Source organism: Lepidochelys olivacea, assembly GCF_965140295.1.
Source record: "Lepidochelys olivacea isolate rLepOli2 genome assembly, chromosome: 20".
NCBI classification, from domain to species: Eukaryota; Metazoa; Chordata; order Testudines; family Cheloniidae; genus Lepidochelys; species Lepidochelys olivacea.
In genome coordinates, this window is record NC_140430.1 from 2,773,398 (window position 1) to 2,792,403 (window position 19,006).

The following is a 19,006-nucleotide window of genomic DNA, read 5'->3' on the forward strand; positions in this document are numbered from 1 at the left end:
CTGCGTCAAAAGCTTTACTCCAGACAAGATATATCACATCTGCTGCTTCCCCCCACCCACTCAGCCTGTCGCTACGACTGTTTGGGCTCCTTGTACCGTCGCTCCTGCAGGTTTCCTACAGCGTGCAGAGCTGGAGTAAGGGGTGGCGGCTGGGGGAATCAGCGGGGCTGGGACACAGGGCCCCCAAAAGGTCTGTTTGCTCAAGGGGGCTGTGGGCAGCGTGGGGAGGGGCAGAGCTAGCAGGCCTCCTCGGTGTCAGGGTTTTACGAACACACACCCTGTGAGGTAGGGACGTAGCCTTAATCTCCAGTTACTGATCGGGGAAACTGAGGCATCGAAAGGGCGCTGGCCAGGCCCACCGTGAGATAGCAGCACAGCTGGGAACAGAACCCAAACTGTTCACACAGCGGAACACTTAAAGGGAAGTGCATGCTTTTCACGCCACTTCTGGCAGGCCAGGGTCTGAGCCCCCTTCCCTCCCTGCTGGCAGGGACTAAGCCCACCTCCTCCCACAGCATCGTCCCCATTTAACAGGCAGGGACAGTGACTGGGGGGTGGCAAAGTGACTGGCCCAAGGCTGCAGAACGGAATTGGGGCAGAGCTGGGGTTCGGCCTCCACAGATCCTGGCTCCAAGCTCAGTTTGAAGGCTCCTCCCGACACACTGCTGAACAAAGGTTCCCAACCCAACCCGGGGAGGCCGGGCAGTGTTCTTATCCCCATTGACAGAGGGGGAAACTGAGGCACAGGAGGGGCCTGACTCACTCAAGGGCAACAAGAGAGCTGGGCATAGAACTCAGGAGTCCTGACTCCCAGCCCCCCCCTGCTGTAACCACTAGATCCCACTCCCTTGCCAGAACCAGGGAGAGAACTCCCAGCTCCCACCCCACATTAACCCAGTAGACCTCAATCCCCTTACTCAGTTGGGAATAGAACCCAGGAATCCTGACACCCAGCCCCCCCGCTCTAACCGCTAGATTATACTGCCTCCAAAGAGGGTTTTTTTTGTGGGGGTGGAGAATTAAATTCACTGACAGGATTGACACACCGGAGGGGGGCAAGTAAGGGAAACGGGGGGGGGGGGCATAGATCTAGTTTAACCCTTTCCTTCCCCCTCCCCTGGTCGCACACACAAAAGCACCCACACATGGGGGCAGTTCTGGACACTGGGGGCAGTTCCATGGGGGGGGGCATCCCCAGCACCAAGTACAATTATTTCCAAGGTTTTATCACAGCAAAAAAAAAAAAAAAAAGAGAATTAAATTAAAAAAACAACAACAACAAAGAGATACCAGACCCGCTCCCTGCTGCCCGCCCCCTGGGTCCCCCGGACCCCCCTTGCCGTCCGTGAGCGAGCGCAGCACATTCGGTCCCTTCCATCTCCCCTCCGCTGTGATTCCTACCGGCCAGTCAGAACTACAGTCCGGATACTGGGCCAGGCTTTGCCGCCGGTTCCGTCCCCGCCCCGGGGGCGCGGCGTGTCTGGGGGGCGCTGCCCGGGCTCCTCTTTATAGTGCCTGCGTTTTCAGCTCCATGGGCTCCCCGGGGGACTCCGAGGGGGCCTGGCCTTCCGCCGCCTGCTCGCCTTTGAGGATGGCGAGCCGCTCGGCCAGGCCCCGCATCCGGGGGCAGAGGACAAAGTCGTAGAGGAGGCCAGCCAGCGTGGCCCCTAGGATGGGCCCAACCCAGTACACCTGGGGGGAGGAGGCACAAGGGGCGCGGGGGTTAGGCAGAGCCTTTGGGGGGGGGGGTTCGTCCATCCCTGAACAACCCGCACCCCACCCCCTGCTTCGACCTCCTGTCCCTTCACGCACTCCCCACCCCCACCCCGCTGCTGCGGGAGCCTCCCTGTCACCCTGGATTTCTCTCTGTCCCCTTCCTTTGCAGTCCCCTGGAGCAGCCCCCCCACACACCCAGATCTCCCCATCTTGTTTCATCCCTGAAATTCATGGTAGTGGGGGTGGGGGGAGAGCCCGCTGCTCTGAAACGCTGCTTGAGCTGGCGTGATGAGACCCAAGACACAGGGGTGAGCTGTTCCCAGTCCACCCAGCAGGGGGCAGCGCAGCACACTGTAATGCAGCCCCCTCTGGGGACGGACATGGCAGCTGTTTATACAGGGATTGTTCCACCCAGCACTGATCTGCAGCCCCCTCTGGGGAGAGACATGGTACCTGTTTGTACAGGGATTGTTCCACCCAGCAATGAAATGCAGCCACCTTTGGGGTGGAACATGGCAGCTGTTTAATGGCTGCATGAGCATGCAGGCCAGGGCATGAAGGACGGTTGAACCCTCAGGGTAGGGTATCTTGGGAAGCGGGCCAGGACACCAGGGACGTCCGAAGGCCGGTGTGGACCCAAAAGAATGGCTGCGGGGAGCAGCACACCCCTCCCTGCTGCCCCCTCCTTACCCAGTGGTTGGCAAAGTTGCGGGTGATGACGGCAGGGGCAAAGGACCGCGCGGGGTTCATGCTGGCTCCCGTGTAGTACATCTGCAAGAGAGGCAGCGGGAAAGTGAGGTTCCCCCGAGATCCGAGCCCCCCCGCAGCGCTGGCTGGCCCAGGGGTGGGGGCAGGGGAGTGGAGCACCCATGGGAGGGGGTTGGGGGTCCCCAGCTGTAGGGTTTATTAGGTCACTTTGGGTGCTATGCCCAGGGCTTCTCCCCCCCCCGGAGGCACTCTAGCCCACATCTCTATAGTCATAGCCATTTCTAGGCCCCCCCCCGGGGGTCTCTATGGTGAGTCTGGCACCCCAAAGACCCCGCTGCCAGGGGGGAGCCGGGGGATGCAACCACAGAGACCCAGACCACGTCATAGCATAGCCCCTGCCCTGACCCCCCAGTCATAGGGAGGTGGTGGGGGAGGTTTTATGCAAAGGCCAGGAGGCATGGTTGTACGTATGCAAATTAGGGTATTGCCTCATTTACATAACACCTGGAGCCCTCTGGGCCTGGGCTGGGGGTCTTCGCTTTGCAGTGGAGATGAGTGGGCTGGGCTCAGGCTGGGCACGGCCTGCCAGGTCCCCACGGAGCAGGGCCCCAGGTCTTGGGGCGGGGGGAGCCCGCGTGCGTTACCCCGAAGAGGTGTCCCAGGGCGAGGGAGAAGCCGATGGCCAACGCCACCGAGCCCACGCGCCCGTCGTGCCGCTCGTCGCACGTGGCAAAGAAGCAGAGGACGAACTGCAGCGTCAGGAAGATCTCGACGGTGGTGGCTTGGGCCAGGGTCACGCCGGGGTGGATCTGCAGAGACGGGGGAACGACACACAGAGAGAGGGATCCAGCTGGGATCAGCAGCGCCGGTCCCAGCACTCGGGGCGGGCAACCTCCCCAGCGTAGCCCCTGTTTCCAGCTCTCCCTCCATGTAGGGGTCCATCGAATGTCGCCGGTCAGTACCGTGCCCCTCGCAGCAACACCTCCCTTAGCCCACACCCGGCCAGGTTTCCTGCACCCCCCTGTCCCAATGCTGCAGACACTGTTAGCAGCTTAGAATCGTCGAGTATCAGGGTTGGAAGGGCCCTCGGGAGCTCATCGAGTCCAACCCCCGGCTCAAAGCAGGACCAATCCCCAATTTTTGCCCCAGATCCCTAAATGGCCCCCCTCAAGGATTGAGCTCACAACCCTGGGCTTAGCAGGCCAATGCTCAAACCACTGAGCGATCCCTCCCGCTGCCGCGCTTCCAGCCCCCGTCCGCAGCGGGCGCTGCTGGGCGGACTCACCCTCCCGGGGCTGGAGACGCTGGCTGCAGAGGGCGCCTGCCGCTTGGGCTGGGCATATCACATCCACGCCCCGGGGGGGGGCCCTAGCTGAGCTCATCGAGGCGGGGGCTGTGCTGGTGTTAGGCCCCTCCGCAGCCTGCAGCAACATCGGGGGCCACAGTTTCCCCAGCCCTCGGGCAAGCAGAACCCAGTGTCCTGTGGACGGCACAGGGCGGGAGGAGAGACCCCGCGCGCGGGGGAAACCCACCCCCTGGGGGGACAGGAGGAAACAGCTCCCAGAGACCCACGCTGGCCCAGCCTTTAAAGGGGCATCAAGGTGCGGGAGGGGTAGGGTCTAGTGACAAATCCACTTCGCCAGCGTCACCACGCTGAACGCCGTGGGCCATGCAGGGCTCCCCAGAGACGCAGCTCAGATCCTGCCGTGCTAAGGGGAATCTCCACTGCCGGTCAGCTGCACAGGGGCTAGGACACACTACAGAGCAGTTCCGCTGCCGATCCAGAAAAGGGCAGCGTGAGCGTGTCTCTCCCTCTCTCTCTCACACACACACAATTGTACATGAAGTCAATGGAGGACAGGACTCTCCCAGGCAGCCACCACCGCCCGTCCAGCCACGCTTGCTCGCACGGAATAAGCAGCTCTGTCTGGTGCCAGAGGCACCGCACCCTGGCCGGGGGACTGAGCCGCTTTGCGGTCTCCTGAAGACACTGGGTGGGAACAGCGCCTGATCAGCGGGGATCTGCAGTTTTACTAGATCTATTGGGGGAGCTGCTGAAAACTGCAGGCAGGTCCCTGCTCCGGCTGCTGGCGCTGGGAGCAGAAGAGGAAGGGTTTGGCTCCCGGGGAAACTGAGGCGCGCAGGGACAGTGGCGCGATTCTATCCCCGTCGTGGCGCCAGCACGGCTCTCGGCTGTTCTGGAGTGCGGAGTGACTCTCGGCCCTCTGACCCTGGGCTCGGGATCCCCACGGGCGCGACGGCAGCCCAGCTATGGGGGCAGTGTTACTCCGCTGTCTTCCTGCCCGTCAGTTTCCCCGTGTGTGGCTGCAGCAGGCCCTGAAGGGGGAAGAGGCCCCACGGCTGGGTTCGGGTCTCCCAAGCCCCGTGCGCTCAGCTCCCTGCACAGCTCTCAGGCTGTCCGGACGTCCCGGCATGGGACCGTCGGGTCTCGCCTGGCCAGGAAGATAAACTTAGGGGCACAAAGCCGGCCTTGGGAGACAGCTCCCCCTGCCCCCAGGGATCCTCCCTGCCCTCTAGCGCGGACCCTCACCTCACCCAGCCCTGGCACCCCCAAATCACTCCCTGCCTTGGGAACCACTCCTCCACCCTCACCACTAGGTTCTCCTTCCCGAGCCAGGGAGGGAACCCAGGTGTCCTGACGCTGCTGACTGCCCCCAAGCCAGGCCCTTTCACAGACTCTAGCAGTGGCTGCCGTGGGGCTGTGGGGGGCGACGTGACATGGAGGGGCATGGGTGCTCGTTCCTCCCACGGCTCGTGGCGCAGGCAGCCGCAGGTCCGGGCGGGGATGGGATGACGGCTGTGCCCAGCATGGGGAGCGACTCACTGCTCTGGTCCCCGTGTCGCTGGAGATGGGGCGGGGGGCTGGGTCTGAGCCCCATAAACCAACCATCTATTCATGTTGGCATTATGAGGTCAGGACCCTTGCTCCCCCAGGATCTGGGGTCCCCCTCACCCCCACTGTGGGGTCCTTTCCCAGCCCATCTCCTGGTCCGACCCCAGCCCAACCCCCCCAGAGACAAGCCCCTCCTGAGCCCCTCCCCTTCCCCCCAGGGTCCTGAGCCCCATCCCGGCACCCCCAGCAACAAGGAGCCCCCCCATTCCCCTCCAGGTTACCGTGTTGAGTGCCAAGTTGCCGCGGATGGCAGCTGGCGTGAGCCCGTAGAGCACGGCTGCCCCGGCCACCCCGCCCAGCACCTGGGCCACCATGTAGAAGACGGCGCGGAGCAGGGAGAGCTGGGCGCCCACCAGGAAGGCGAAGGTGACGGCTGGGTTGACGTGGGCCCCGCTGACGTGGCCCAGCACCTGCACCAGGGTGGCCGCGGCCAGCCCGAAGGCCAGGGCCACTTGCAGCACGTTGAGGGGCCCGACCCCCCAGCGCAGCGAGGCCCCCAGCCCAAAGAAGACGTAGATCATGGTGGCGAAGAACTCAGCGAAGACGGCCCTCCAGAAAGAGGGGGAGCGCACCTCCCACATGGCGGGGGGCATGGGGGGCGCGGGCTGGGCCGGGCGCCTACAAACTCACTGCCCCCACCGGCTCTGGCTCCTTTCTACGGGGGACGCCCAAGCTGGGGGGTTTATATGGGGCCCTTGGTCCAGCCCAGGAGGTGGGATTCGGGACTGGGACTCTTAACTCCTTCATTGCCTGCAGCTGGGATGGGCCGCCCTCGGCTGTATAAAGGCTCCCCCTCCCCAGCTGATGCCAAGAGGGAGGGACAGGATGCGGAAGGGACTCAGGGGTGGGGTGAATCGGGGGGGAGGACATCTTTCAGGGACCCCTCCTCTGCCCCCCACCCTGGGAAGGGCCCTCCTGTCCCGCCGACCCAGAGTTCAGCCGCTCCCCGCCACCCAAAGAAGGGGCAGAGCTCAAGACTTTCGCCCTGGCTGGGCTGGGGGGATGGACAGAGCTGCCCCCCAAGTCACCTCTCCTATTCTGTGGGGGAATCAGGGTCTCCTTGTCACTGGCCTCCAGCAAAGTGTGGGGGGAGGTAGGTGCCAGGCAAAGGGGGCGTTATGGGCCCGCGATGGGCCGAGGGGGTTGGGTTATCTGGAGCAGTGGTCGGGGCAGCACAGATCGCTCTGGGGAACCACCAGACCGTGAGGGGGGAGTGCTGCTGGCCCCATCCTGGGGCATCGGAGCCCCTTGGGACACCAGAACGACCCAGCCCGGGGGCCAGGCCCCGTCTCCTGCCATGCTGGCTCCTCACGATCGCCCAGGAGAAACAAGGCGTTATACCTGGGCCTCTCGGGGCAGGAGAGCAGCTGCCGGGACCATGGCACGGGGCTGGGGGCACGCTGCCCGCCCCTCGTATGTCCTGCCCTCCTTACACCCTGTGGCCCCGTGCCATGTCTTGGTGGCTCTTGCCAGCAGTGGCGGGTTGGGGGCACCACATCAGCATCTGGCAGGGACCAAATTGGGAAGATTTTTTTCTCTTGGCCCCGGGCGACAAAACCCCGAGGGCTGCCCCTGCCCTGCCCTGCCAACCCCTGAGCCAGGCGGGCTCTCTGCACCCCAGCAGTGCCCAGCACCTTCGGGACTGCCAAGGTGGGGTTCTGGCAAGGAACTGGGTGACTGGTGTTACCCTGAGAGGAGGGGCCAGGATTAGGTCTGAGCCCTTCCCGCGCCACTGTCTGGATCCCCTGCCCAAGCTGGAGTCACGAGGTCAAACCCCATTCCCATCTGAAGCACCCCCCCTGGATCAGTTCCCTGGGGGCTGCAGGATCAGGCCCTGCTGTGCCCCTCCCTGCTCCCTCTACCCATCCCCCCAGGGCGGGATTTTGTCTCTCCAGCACTTTGCAGCCCATTCAATGGGCCCGGTTGTTTGCCAGGAAGGTTTACTCAGCGCTGGCTTAACGGGAGCTAATTCCCCCAAGCCGCGGGGGATTAGCCGAGCCTGTGCCATTGGGCAGGAGGGTGAGAATCTGCCAGGCCTGCAAGCGGCCAGGATAATGGGTTTGCTTCACTCAGCACCGAGCGCCCGGCCGGGCCTCGGCTGTCAGACCCGGGGTGGGGGGATGGGAACCAACCTGCCCTCACTCGCAGCCACTCCACTCTAGCTCGAATTTGGGAAGGGGGAACCTGGGGGGGGCTATTTGTGTCTGGTGCTGAACACCCCTCAAAAGCTTTATGCACCCACAACCCCCCGGGCTGTTCTCCCTCATTTCCAAGTAGGGAAACTGAGGCACACAGACTAGAAAAGTGACTTGCCCAAGGTTACACGCAGTAAGTCTGTGGCAGAGCCAGGGACAGGGACAAAACTCAGGAGTCCTGGCTCCCAGCCCCCCTGCTCTACCCACTAGCCCCACTCCCCTCCCTCTCCTGGGGACAGAACCCAGGAGTCCTGGCTCTCAGCCCCCCTGCTCTCGCACTTTGGTCCCTGCTCCGGTGGCATCCAAGCACGGTGTGAAGACTCCCCAGCGATGGTTGTCATGGTTGCAGGGCTAGTTACCCCTCTGCTCCCCCTCCCCCGCAGCGTCTTTTCTTAGGCCTTTACCCCCCACCCCGGGCGGAACCACCCCCAAATCTCCCACTTGCAGACTGGGCCCTGAGGCTATGGCCCCTGGCGCATCCATCCTGCCTCGGGCAGGTCCAGCCGGGCCCGGCCCCCGCAGCCCTCCCCTTGGCGGGCTGAGCCCTGACGCACAGTGACCAGGCAGCTGCTCACCCAAAGCCGGCTTTAATCGGAGCAGCAGCTACAGTGTGTGGAGGGAAAGGGGGTCAAACCCACTGCCAGGCCGCGCCCACGGCTGTTGTCCCTCGGGCCCTGCCATGCCGCTCGTTCGGCCACCCAGCTCTGCGGGTGCCAGCCGGATTCCCCCGGACGACGTGCCCTTTCCAGCCCCTGCCTCAGCCCCTCCGCCCTCCTGCGTTCCCGGCCCTCTCCCTGCCCAGGGGGTTGCTGAGACGTGGGGTATCTCAAGCCTGCTTGTTTTCCCAGCCAGCCCCTTGTGAAACTAACCCGGTCCATCCCTCCAGCACCGCCCCGGCGCCAGGCCCGTCCCTGATTACCGGGCAGCTCCCGATCCGTCCCGACGGTTCATTCCCCTCCAGCTTCAGCTGCCAGGCACTGGACCCCGCCCTGCCTTGGCCCGCCGGCCTGCCGAGCCCTCTGCCCCACGGATCACACCTGGAGCAGGTCGCTCCAGGCGGGCCCAGGGGACGCTGAGAACAAGTGGCCGGCTGCAGCCAGAGCGGGGTGAGCCCCGTTCCCAAGTGATGCCGCTGGCTTGTTCTGGGGGCGATCAGCAGTAACCGGGGGCGGGAGGGCACTGCTGTAGCCAGGGTGGCCTGTATCTGTGGGGCAGGTGAGGGTCCAGACCTATGAGCAAACCCAGACTGCGAATGGGGGGGGCACGAAGCCAGAGGCCGTTTTGCCCTTGAGCTCGGTGGCCATGGGGTCCGTGTGGTGCCCAGCGATCAGGCTGCAGCACCCAGCCCTGGCCCCAGCTGCCTTGGGGCACCCTGTCTGGGGCGCCCCAGTGCCCCATGGGGCTGCAGGAACAGCAATGCGGTGAACCAGGCTGGGCTACGCCACCCACCGCTGCCAGCCTGGGAGCCAAGCAGGAGCCTGCCAATAATGATCAACAGTACAGAGGAGCCGATAGGCTCCCAGCCAGCACCAGGGCTGTGGGCATGGACCGTGCCAGAGCTATCCTCACCCACAATGAACCCTCTCATGGTGCCAGCATGGACAGAGTGTGCCTTGCGCCCCCCCAGGAGTCAGGGGAGCGGCACTGCCATTTTGAGAGGGGGAAACTGAGGCACAGAAAGCAGCCGGTCACGTACTGAGTGAGTGGCATTGCTGCAGATAGAACGCAGGAGTCCTGGCTCCCAGCCCTCCCTGCTCTAACCACTAGATGCCACTCCCCTCTCAAAACCAGGGATCGAACCCAGGAGTCCTAGCTCCCAGCCCCCCACTCTATGCACAGGCTATGCTGTCTATCCAAAAGCGGTGGCCCTGTTTCTCTGAGCCCCAGGACTGAGCTGTGGCGGGTTCTGATCTGAACTGGCCCTGGTCTTGCCCGTCCCCTGCCTCCACCGGTGGATGCTGGGTGCAGCTGGAGGTAGGGGTCACTGGGGGTAGGGGTCACTCAGTGGGGCTAGCAGGTGGGGTGAGGGTGGGCTGGATCATGACAGTGGGGGTCGCTCAAGGAGGCTGGCAGGTCCTTGGTGGGCAGGACGGGGCGGGGGAGGCCATGCTGGCTCAGCACTGCTCCCCCTTGCGGGGTGGCTTGGCACGGGCGGTGTCCTGGGGGGCGGTGGAGAGGGAGGAGTGGGACACGCTGGCCGTCTCCACAATGTCGATGTCCCGGCAGGTCAGGCAGGCGACCAGCTTCTCCCGGGAGGCGCTGGAGGCAAAGAGGAACTCGTAGGAGAGGCCAGCCAGCACCGCACCCAGCGAGGGGCCGATCCAGTACACCTGCGGAGGGGGGGGGGGAGACAGGGGACAGCGAGATCCAGTACACCTGGGTGGGGGACAGGGGTCAGACAGGGCCCAGGGAGATCCAGTGCACCTGGGTGGGGGACAGGGGTGAGACAGGGCCCAGGGAGATCCAGTGCACCTGGGTGGGGGACAGGGGTCAGACAGGGCCCAGGGAGATCCAGTGCACCTGGGTGGGGGACAGGGGTCAGACAGGGCCCAGGGAGATCCAGTGCACCTGGGTGGGGGACAGGGGTCAGACAGGGCCCAGGGAGATCCAGTGCACCTGGGTGGGGGACAGGGGTCAGACAGGGCCCAGGGAGATCCAGTGCACCTGGGTGGGGGACAGGGGTCAGACAGGGCCCAGGGAGATCCAGTGCACCTGGGGCGGGGGACAGGCCAGGAGTCAGACAGGGCCCAGGGAGATCCGGTACACCTTGGGGGGGACAGGGATCAGACAGGGCCCAGGGAGATCCACTGCACCTGGGGTGGGGCACAGGCCGGGGGTCAGACAGGGCCCAGCGAGATCCAGTACACCTGGGGAGGGACAGGGCCCAGTGAGATCCAGTACACCTGGGGGGGACAGGGCCCAGGGAGATCCGGTACACCTGGGGGGGGGGCAGGGATCAGACAGGGCCCAGGGAGATCCAGTGCACCTGGGGTGGGGCACAGGCCAGGGGTCAGACAGGGCCCAGTGAGATCCGGTACACCTGGCGGGGGACAGGGCCCAGGGAGATCCGGTACACCTGGGGGGGGACAGGGATCAGACAGGGCCCAGCGAGGGGCTGATCTAACACACCTGGGTGGGGGGCAGGACATGGGCTCAGGCTGGCCCCACGCTCCCCACATGCCCACTGCAGGCTGCTCAGCTCCAGGTCCTGGACCCAACATGGCCTTTGCTGGCTGGGCACCCCCTGCCCTCCTCCCCCCCATGCACCCCAGCCTGGCTCACCCAGTGATGGTCCCAGATGCCCGTCAGGACGGCTGGGCCCAGCGATCTGGCTGGGTTCATGCTGCCCCCGGAGAACGTCCCCTGCAGAGACAGCAGGGTGGTGAGTGGACATTGCGGGGCCCCGCCGGCCCAGCCTTGCCCTCCCTCTGGGGCAGGGGTATCTCTTACCGCAGCCAGCGCTCCAGCCGTCACGGAGAAGCCGATGGCCAGGCCGCCCGGCTCGCCCGCCCCTCGGCGCCGCTGGTCCTCCACGGCGAAGATGGTGAAGGCCAGCTGGAAGGTGGAGAAGGTCTCCATGGCGAGCGCCTGCCCAGCGTTCCCCTCGCTGCTCACCTGGGCCCGGGAACAAGACAGGGCAGCTCACACCCGGCACCGGCCAGGCCCTCAGGCCACGTGGGCAGCAGGGAAACTGGGGGCCTGTGGCCCCTGGACCAGACACAGTTGGGCGTTCACCCCTGGGGGGCATCAGGGGCTGTGTTGGTGTCCTGGTGACCCAGCAGCGAGAGGTCTGGGGGGGTCCCCACTGGGCTGCGGGGACAGTGAAGGGGGGGTCGAATCCAGTCAAGGTGGGATCCCTGCTTCTGGGGCACGGGAAGGTGTGAGTCTGACAGGTGGCCCTGCCCACACGGTTGAGGGGCCACACTTCCATTGGGGGTCAGGGCAGCACTGCAAATGGGCAGCTGGGGGGGTCAGGGTGTCCCCCTGGAAGGCAGGTGCCAGAAAGCCCAGGGCCTGAGGGGCGGCCGGGGTGGGGCCCCCTGTGACCAGGCTGGGACGCTCACCCTGGTGACGAGGTGGCTGGCAGCTGCAGCGGGCAGCGCCAGGCAGACGGCGGCCGAGGCCAGGACGGCACCCAGGCACTGGGCCAGGATGTAGGCGGCTCCGTGCAGGGCATCCAGCTTGCGGGTGCAGAGGAAGGCCAGGGTGAGGGCCGGGTTGGCCTGGGCCCCGCTGACCTCGCCGAAGCAGTGAGCCAGGCCCAGGGCCGCCAGCCCGGCCGTCAGAGCCGGCTGCAGTGCGGGTGGGGCGGTGACGCGCCCGGGGCCGCTGGGGCACGAGGCGCCCAGCACCAGCCAGACGAAGATCAGGGTGCCAGCCGCCTCCGCCAGCAGGGAGCACCAGAACCGACGGCTCCGCAGGTCCTGGGGAGGAGGGGACACACAATCAGCAACCAGGTCGGGGGGGGGGGACCATGGCAACAGATATGGGGGCGTCTGGTCCCCTGGCAACGCGCAGCGGGGAGTCTGGAACCGTGGCTGCAGAGGGGACACTGTGGGGAGGGCAGGTCACGGGGCAGTGTAGGGGGCTGGCTGTGAGCTCTTCCCATCACTAAGCCATCAACCAGCAGATCAGACCCCTCCAATCTTGCCCCCCCCATGCCAGGGACCCCTGGCACAGATGCACTTCACCAACCTCAGTCCCTCCACGGAGCCCGGGATGGATGGGTCTTAGTGGGGTCAGGGAGGAGCTGGTCTCAGGCACCGAATCCCCTGGTTTGTGGGGGGGTTGGTTTGGATGCTGGAACCCCCCACCCAGCCATGGTCCTAATGGAGCTGGAGCTGAGTATGGAAAGAAAGAAAGAAAGAAAGAAAGAAAGAAAGAAAGAAAGAAAGAAAGAAAGAAAGAAAGAAAGAAAGAAAGAAAGAGCGAGCCTGTCCCTGGATGGGTGGATGGATGCAGATGGGTGGAGAGATATGGATGGATGGACAGACAGATGGATGTGGCTGGGTGGAGACGGATGGATGGATACCAATGGATAGGTGGATATGGATGGATGGACAGATGCATGTGGGTGGATGTGGACAGACGGATGGACACGGGTGGGTGGGTGGATATGGACGGATGGATGCGTGTGGGTGGATATGGCTGGACGGACGGACATGGGGGGGTTGGTGGATATAGACAGATGGATGGATGGGGGTGGGTGGATAGGTATGGATGGACGGACAGATGGGCGGGCGGGGTGGATATGGACAGATGGACAGATGTGGGTGGGTGAATATGGACGGATGGATGGACGGGGCAGGTGGGTGGATACGGATGGCTGGGCGGACAGATGAGCAGGGAGTTCAGAGAAGTTCTCCCAAACTTCCCAGGTGCCCCATAGCCAGGGGCCCGCTCAGCTGCCCGCTGGGGTGAGGGCAAGGCGGGCAGCCCTTACCTCGCCGATGGCCATGCTGCCGGCTGGCTCCCGAGGGCTCTGCTCTGGGAGACACAGGGTGCTGCGCTGCTCTCCCTCCAGGGATCCTCAGACCCCCCCTCCCGCCCCTCCCGGCCAGGCTCCTCTTAAAGGTACAGCAGCCACCGGCGCTGAGCAAGGGGCCAGAGGGGCATCGGGGCAGAGCCCGAGGGGGCCCGCTGGGCAGAGGGGGCAGCAGCATGTTTCCAGGGCACCTGCTCCTGGGAACCCCCCACCCCGTCTCCTTAACCGAACCCACAGCAACCAACCCCCACCCACACATGCCACTCTCCTGGCTCACAGCCCCAGCCCTGGGCTCCTCCGCTCCCCCCAGCATGGCCAATGCCCCACATTCCCCTGCAAGTCCTGCCCCAGGCCCCCCATCAGCTGATGCTCCTCACTCCCGACCTGCAGCCCCCCCCCCCCCGCTATTCCTGAAGTTGGCTTCTCCTGAGCAGAAACTGCCAGAGTTTCTTTAGTGGGGGCCCTGGGGGGGGGGACTGACAGGACCAAGCATGTCCTGTGGCCGTGGGTAAAGCCGGGTGTGCCCCCAGGGGGTGGGTTTGGGGTGCAGGATGGGCAGGGCCCGGGTGGGGTGGGGGGTTGGGGTCTGGGATGGGCAGGGCTGGGGGGGCAGTTTGGGGTCTGGGATGGGCAGGACCCCAACCTGAAAGCGGGGTGGGGGGGGTGTTGATGACTCAGGTGCCTGGAAACCAGCGGGTGTCATGGCAACCTGCCCCTTTGAATCTCAAAGAGGAACCAAAGGCCTTCTGAAGGGGGTTGTCAGGACGACCGAGGACGTTGTCCAGGGCTGGGATTCTCCCTCCTACCAGAGATGAAAGGAGAGAGGAAGGGGGGCTGCGGAGCTGGGGCACGAGGGAGGGCGAGTGTGCCACTGGCGGTGCGAAGGCACAAGGGAGGGTGCAAATGAGTGTGCGAATGGCAAGTGTGCAAACAAGCATACACGGGGCGACCGTGCAAATGAGTGTGAACGCAGACAGCATGAAAAAGAGCGTCTGAGTGACGCTACGTGGAGCAGGTCTGCACGGCCAGGTGGGGCAGGTGGGGGAGCGAATGCACATGGGAGTGTGTGCACCGGTGAGTGTGAACGTCTGTGTCAGAGAGTGTGCGCAGGCAGGGGGAGGTGTGGATGGAATCAGGCAGGCAAGGAGTGGGGGGCTATGGGGCCAGGTGCCCTGTGATTGCGGGTGCGAGTCTCCTCTCACGCTGCTGGCACACCCGTGTACCCCGAGTTCCGCAGAGCCCAGCCCCAGCATGGGGGGGCACCGATCACAGCGGGGGCCTCTGGAGACTGCAGTAACACCAATGCCCTAGGTGAGCATGGGGAAAGGTCCCCCCCCTGGACGCCAGAACACATGGGGGGTGCGTCCTTGGGGTCACCAGGCGCCTGGGTCTGTGGGTGAGCAGGTGTCTGGGCTCAGTTGCTCCATTTTAGAGACAGGGAAAGTGAGGCGCGGGGGAAGCAAGTCCTATTGGTGCAGCTGCGATGGAAGCCAGGAGTCCGGCCTCCCGTCCGGCAGACCAGTACGGTGCAGGAGGGGGACAGCGCTGGGCCGCCTAGGCTGTAAACCCCCTTCAATTGGAGGCCAGGGCCCTAAAGCCGCTGGAGCCGTCCCTGGAGAATTCCCCTCCGCGCTGCTCCCCCAGCGTTGCTGGCTCAGCAGAGCCTCCCCCCGCCCGCCCCCCAAGAGCTCCAGCTGGAGTCAGCGGGGCTTTACAGCCGAAGCACCTGGCTCAGCAAAACCTGGGGGTGCAGCGGCCCCAGGCTGACCCCGGCCGGTGCCGCGTTCGCTCTATTCTTCCTGCCATTCTCTGCGCGGCGTGTGCTGACTTGCTGCAAAGAGCCAGAACAATCAGCGGCCTCAATAGCTGAAACAAAGCCCCCCCCCCATTACCCCCCCGCTGCCACCCAGCTGGGACTCCAGCCCCCCCCCCCCCCGCCCCCCAAACACACCCACGCTGCGTGGGCGGCCCTGTCAGGCCCCATCAGCATCAAACGCCGGCCCAGCGAGAGCCCCCCGCTGCCCACTCCTGCTGCGGCTGCCCTTGCCGTGCCCTCCCCGTGAGGCCCGCTCATGGGTGGGCACCGACGTTACTCTCTCTGTGCCAGCTCCCTGCCCGCCCCAGCCACCACGTGGGTGCCCCTGTCGTTGGCGTCTCCACCCTCCACCCGCCCCTGTGCACACACACCCCCTTGTCCCCCCCCCAGAGCCAGGCGCTATGTGCAAAGAGCCCCTCCCCCCCCAGGGAACCATGGAGACACCCCCCCAGCGAGGACCAGGGAGAAGCCCCCCTCCCCCCTTTGCATGGAGCGGGTGCTGCTGTCCCATCGCACTTTTATCCAGCACCCACCGGGGCTCACACACACACACCCCGCCGCCTTTCAGCAGCTCTTCCCCGATCCCTGGCACCGCTGCCCACACACAGCAGCACCCGGGGCTGTGCCCAGGGGGCAGGTGTTCGCGTTGTCCTGTCTCCCTGTCTCTCCTCCCACCTCTGGGAGCCCTGGGGTGAGGTGAGACTGGTCTGAGACCTGCTGGTCTGGGGCAGGACAAACCAGTCCCCTCCTCCCCCCACCCTATAAACTCTGTGCTGCTCCAGCCAGTCGGGGGCACCACCCGGTTCCAGGGGCTGGTTCTGTTTGGGGCATGAAACGCCCGTCCAGCCCTCATCTCCCGCCCTGAGCCAGGCAGAGCGCAGGGGGACAGTGACTGGATGGGCAGCGCTCTCCCCAGGAGCAGAAGGAGGGGAATAAATGGGGTCAGGCATGGAAGGGCCAAGGGAGAAACCTCCCTCAGAATGGAGCTTGGCCGACCTTGATCCGGGCTCCTTGTGGGATTTCTTTCCTCTCGTAACTGAAATATGTGGGGCCTGTGAAAACACTGAATCCAATTATTCCATCGCCTGGCGCTCCAGGCCCGGTTCTCCATGGCCCTGTGCCTTCATATGCAGTCATGTGTCCCTGCGCGGATTCTCACTCACGCAAAGAAACGTGGCATTCGTGAAACCTGATGGGATGATTCCCACAACTGGACTATTAAAATCACCAGCCACAAAACCCTGTGTAGGAAGGACAGAGGGGAACAGAGGTGGTTTTTTTGCAGGGGAGAGGTGCTCTACATGAAAGACACCCTTCAGTTCTGCGGAAAAGGACCTAGGGGTGACAGTGGACGAGAAGCTGGATATGAGTCAGCAGTGTGCCCTTGTTGCCAAGAAGGCCAATGGCATTTTGGGATGTATAAGTAGGGGCATAGCGAGCAGATCGAGGGACGTGATCGTTCCCCTCTATTCAGCATTGGTGAGGCCTCATCTGGAGTACTGTGTCCAGTTTTGGGCCCCACGCTACAAGAAGGATGTGGATAAATTGGAGAGAGTCCAGCGAAGGGCAACAAAAATGATTAGGGGTCTGGAACACATGAGTTATGAGGAGAGGCTGAGGGAGCTGGGATTGTTTAGCCTGCAGAAGAGAAGAATGAGGGGGGATTTGATAGCTGCTTTCAACTACCTGAAAGGGGGTTCCAAAGAGGATGGCTCTAGACTGTTCTCAATGGTAGCAGATGACAGAACGAGGAGTAATGGTCTCAAGTTGCAGTGGGGGAGGTTTACATTGGATATTAGGAAAAACTTTTTCACTAAGAGGGTGGTGAAACACTGGAATGCGTTACCTAGGGAGGTGGTAGAATCTCCTTCCTTAGAGGTTTTTAAGGTCAGGCTTGACAAAGCCCTGGCTGGGATGATTTAACTGGGAATTGGTCCTGCTTCGAGCAGGGCGTTGGACTAGATGACCTTCTGGGGTCCCTTCCAACCCTGATATTCTATGATTCTATGATTCCCGGCTTTAGAGATACTGGTAACTCAAGCACAGGATCTCCACTCAACTCCAGGCGCTAGGACTTTAACAAAAACAGTAATTATCACGAGACTCGTGACAAAATCACGAGAGCTGGCATGCTGGTCACGTGTGGAACGAACGGTGGTGTTCTTCCGGGGGGCTCTGATTTGGGAGACGTATGCTGGAGATTCCCTGCTGCTGGCAGGGAAACATCATTCGCGTTTCTGAAAGTTACAGGTGTTGAAAAACTGGAGAGGGTGCAGAAAAAAGCCACCAAAATGATTTAAGGTGCTCCCCTGCCCCTAATCAATCAGAGCTTGTCCGTGGAGAGGAACAGCTCTACAACAATGCCTGACAAAACAGTGAGAGGTTTAAGGAGCAAACTCTATTTGGCTGGTCAGAGAGAAGCTGGAGTGTGAGCTGATTACAGTGTATGAGTACCTTGGCAGGGAGATAACACCAGACATCTAGTGGAGACAGGCAGAACAAGAACCAACAACTGGTAACTGAAACCAGACAAATGCAAATTAGAATGCAGCAGGCCCATTTGTTTTTTAAAGAAGGAGGGTGATAAAGCATTGGAACAAATTACCAAGTGTCCTCAGATCAAGACTGGCTGCCTTTCTGGAAGGTGCTTTAGCCAAACCCAAGTTATTGGGCTGAACGCAGGGGGAACAAGGTGAAAGGTCCGGCCTGTGCTGTACATTTCATGCCCACTTTGCACTGGTCTAAATGACTGTACAAGATCTGGGATGATGGAGAATCAGGCCCGAAATACAGAGCTCCCACGACAAAAATCTCCAGCGGCTTCGCTCGTAACACAGGGGATGTGGGTGAAACGTTACTTGGTACCAATATTCCACAGCACGGTGGTGGGGAACAGTGTAAGTGGCTCTGGCTCCCAGCCCTGTTCTTGCTGGGTCCCCCGGTGAAAAGAAGCAGCTGGTGGCTCTTGCAGCTAAGGCCGCCCCCAGGCAGCAGCAGGGTTGCAGTTTCCATTAATTACTGAACTGTTGAGCACCCCCAGAGGTGATGTCCAGAGGCGAGAAGGAATTGCTGTCTGCAGCTTCAACGTCACCACTGACCTGCTGTGTGACTGTGCGTAAGTCACTTCCCTACCCCGTGTCTCAGTTTCCCCTCCCAGTCTTTGTTAAGGCCAGGGGCTGTTTCTCAGCATAGGTGTGTACAGCGCCCAGCACAATAGGATTCTATTCTACGCAGGTGCTTAGTCAGCCCTCCTCAGGTAGGATGGCGACAAAGGCTGTATAAATTCCTGAATACGCTTAGATTAGACCGAATAGTCTCTGGACTGAGAGGAAGGAGGGGCCAGTGCTTAGGGCCCCAGCCTGCGACTTGGGAAACCCAGGTTCTGCCACAGACTCCCTCTGTGCAACCTTGGGCAGGTCACTTCAGTTTCCCCACCTGTACAAAGGTGATAATACCCCCGCCTCGCCTCCCAGGGGTGTTGTGAGAGTACATATGTTAAAGACTACGAGGGGCTCAGATACTGTGGTGAGGGGGGCCAGGTGACCTTAGCCAGAGAGATCCTTGTTGGGGCCAGGTCTGTGCAGCGCCTGGCACACTGGGGGTGCTGCTGTCAGACCCATAAGAATCAAGTTGTTCTTTACGGCACAGTCAGTTGAGGTGGCTGTCGAGGACCACGGGGACGTTACAGTGGATTACAACAGGTACTGAATAGTAATAACAACACTTTGCACTTCTCTGGGGCCTTCAGACCACACGGAGCTCGGCAAATATCTGGGCCCTACTCCACCCACCCTGGGTCGGGGCTCTGGGGGTCAGCCCTGCCCCGCAGCTGGGCACAGAGAGTCACAGAGCGAGAACAGGTTTCAGAGTAGCAGCCGTGTCAGTCTGTATCCACAAAAAGAAAAGGAGGACTTGTTGCACCTTAGAGACTAACAAATTTATTTGAGCATAAGCTTTCGAGAGCTACAGCTCACTTCATCGGATGCATGTAGTGGAAAATACAGTGGAGAGATTTTATATACACAGAGAACATGAAACAATGGGCGTTACCATACAGACGGTAACAAGAGTGATCAGGTAAGGTGAGCTATTACCAGCAGGAGAGCGGGCGGGGTGGTGGGGTGAGGTGGGGAACCTTTTGTAGTGATAATCAAGGTGGGCCATTTCCAGCA

The 19,006-nt window shown here is 62.6% G+C and overlaps 2 protein-coding genes across 2 annotated transcripts; both read right to left on the reverse strand.

Annotated features, from left to right (window-relative positions):
* Window positions 1-1,342: 1,342 nt before the first annotated feature.
* Window positions 1,343-5,976, reverse strand: MIP (major intrinsic protein of lens fiber). Its single transcript, XM_084610845.1, has 4 exons — window positions 5,560-5,976; window positions 3,069-3,233; window positions 2,407-2,487; window positions 1,343-1,692 (listed from the first exon to the last, which is right to left on the reverse strand). The coding sequence occupies exons 1-4, from the start codon at window positions 5,929-5,931 to the stop codon at window positions 1,507-1,509; spliced, it is 804 nt and encodes a 267-aa protein (XP_084466971.1). The 5' UTR covers window positions 5,932-5,976; the 3' UTR covers window positions 1,343-1,506.
* A 3,378-nt stretch (window positions 5,977-9,354) lies between these two features.
* LOC311510833 (aquaporin AQPAe.a-like) lies at window positions 9,355-13,023 on the reverse strand. The gene is made up of 5 exons (XM_084610856.1): window positions 12,977-13,023; window positions 11,598-11,957; window positions 10,984-11,148; window positions 10,816-10,896; window positions 9,355-9,863 (listed from the first exon to the last, which is right to left on the reverse strand). The coding sequence occupies exons 1-5, from the start codon at window positions 12,989-12,991 to the stop codon at window positions 9,648-9,650; spliced, it is 837 nt and encodes a 278-aa protein (XP_084466982.1). The 5' UTR covers window positions 12,992-13,023; the 3' UTR covers window positions 9,355-9,647.
* Window positions 13,024-19,006: the final 5,983 nt, after the last annotated feature.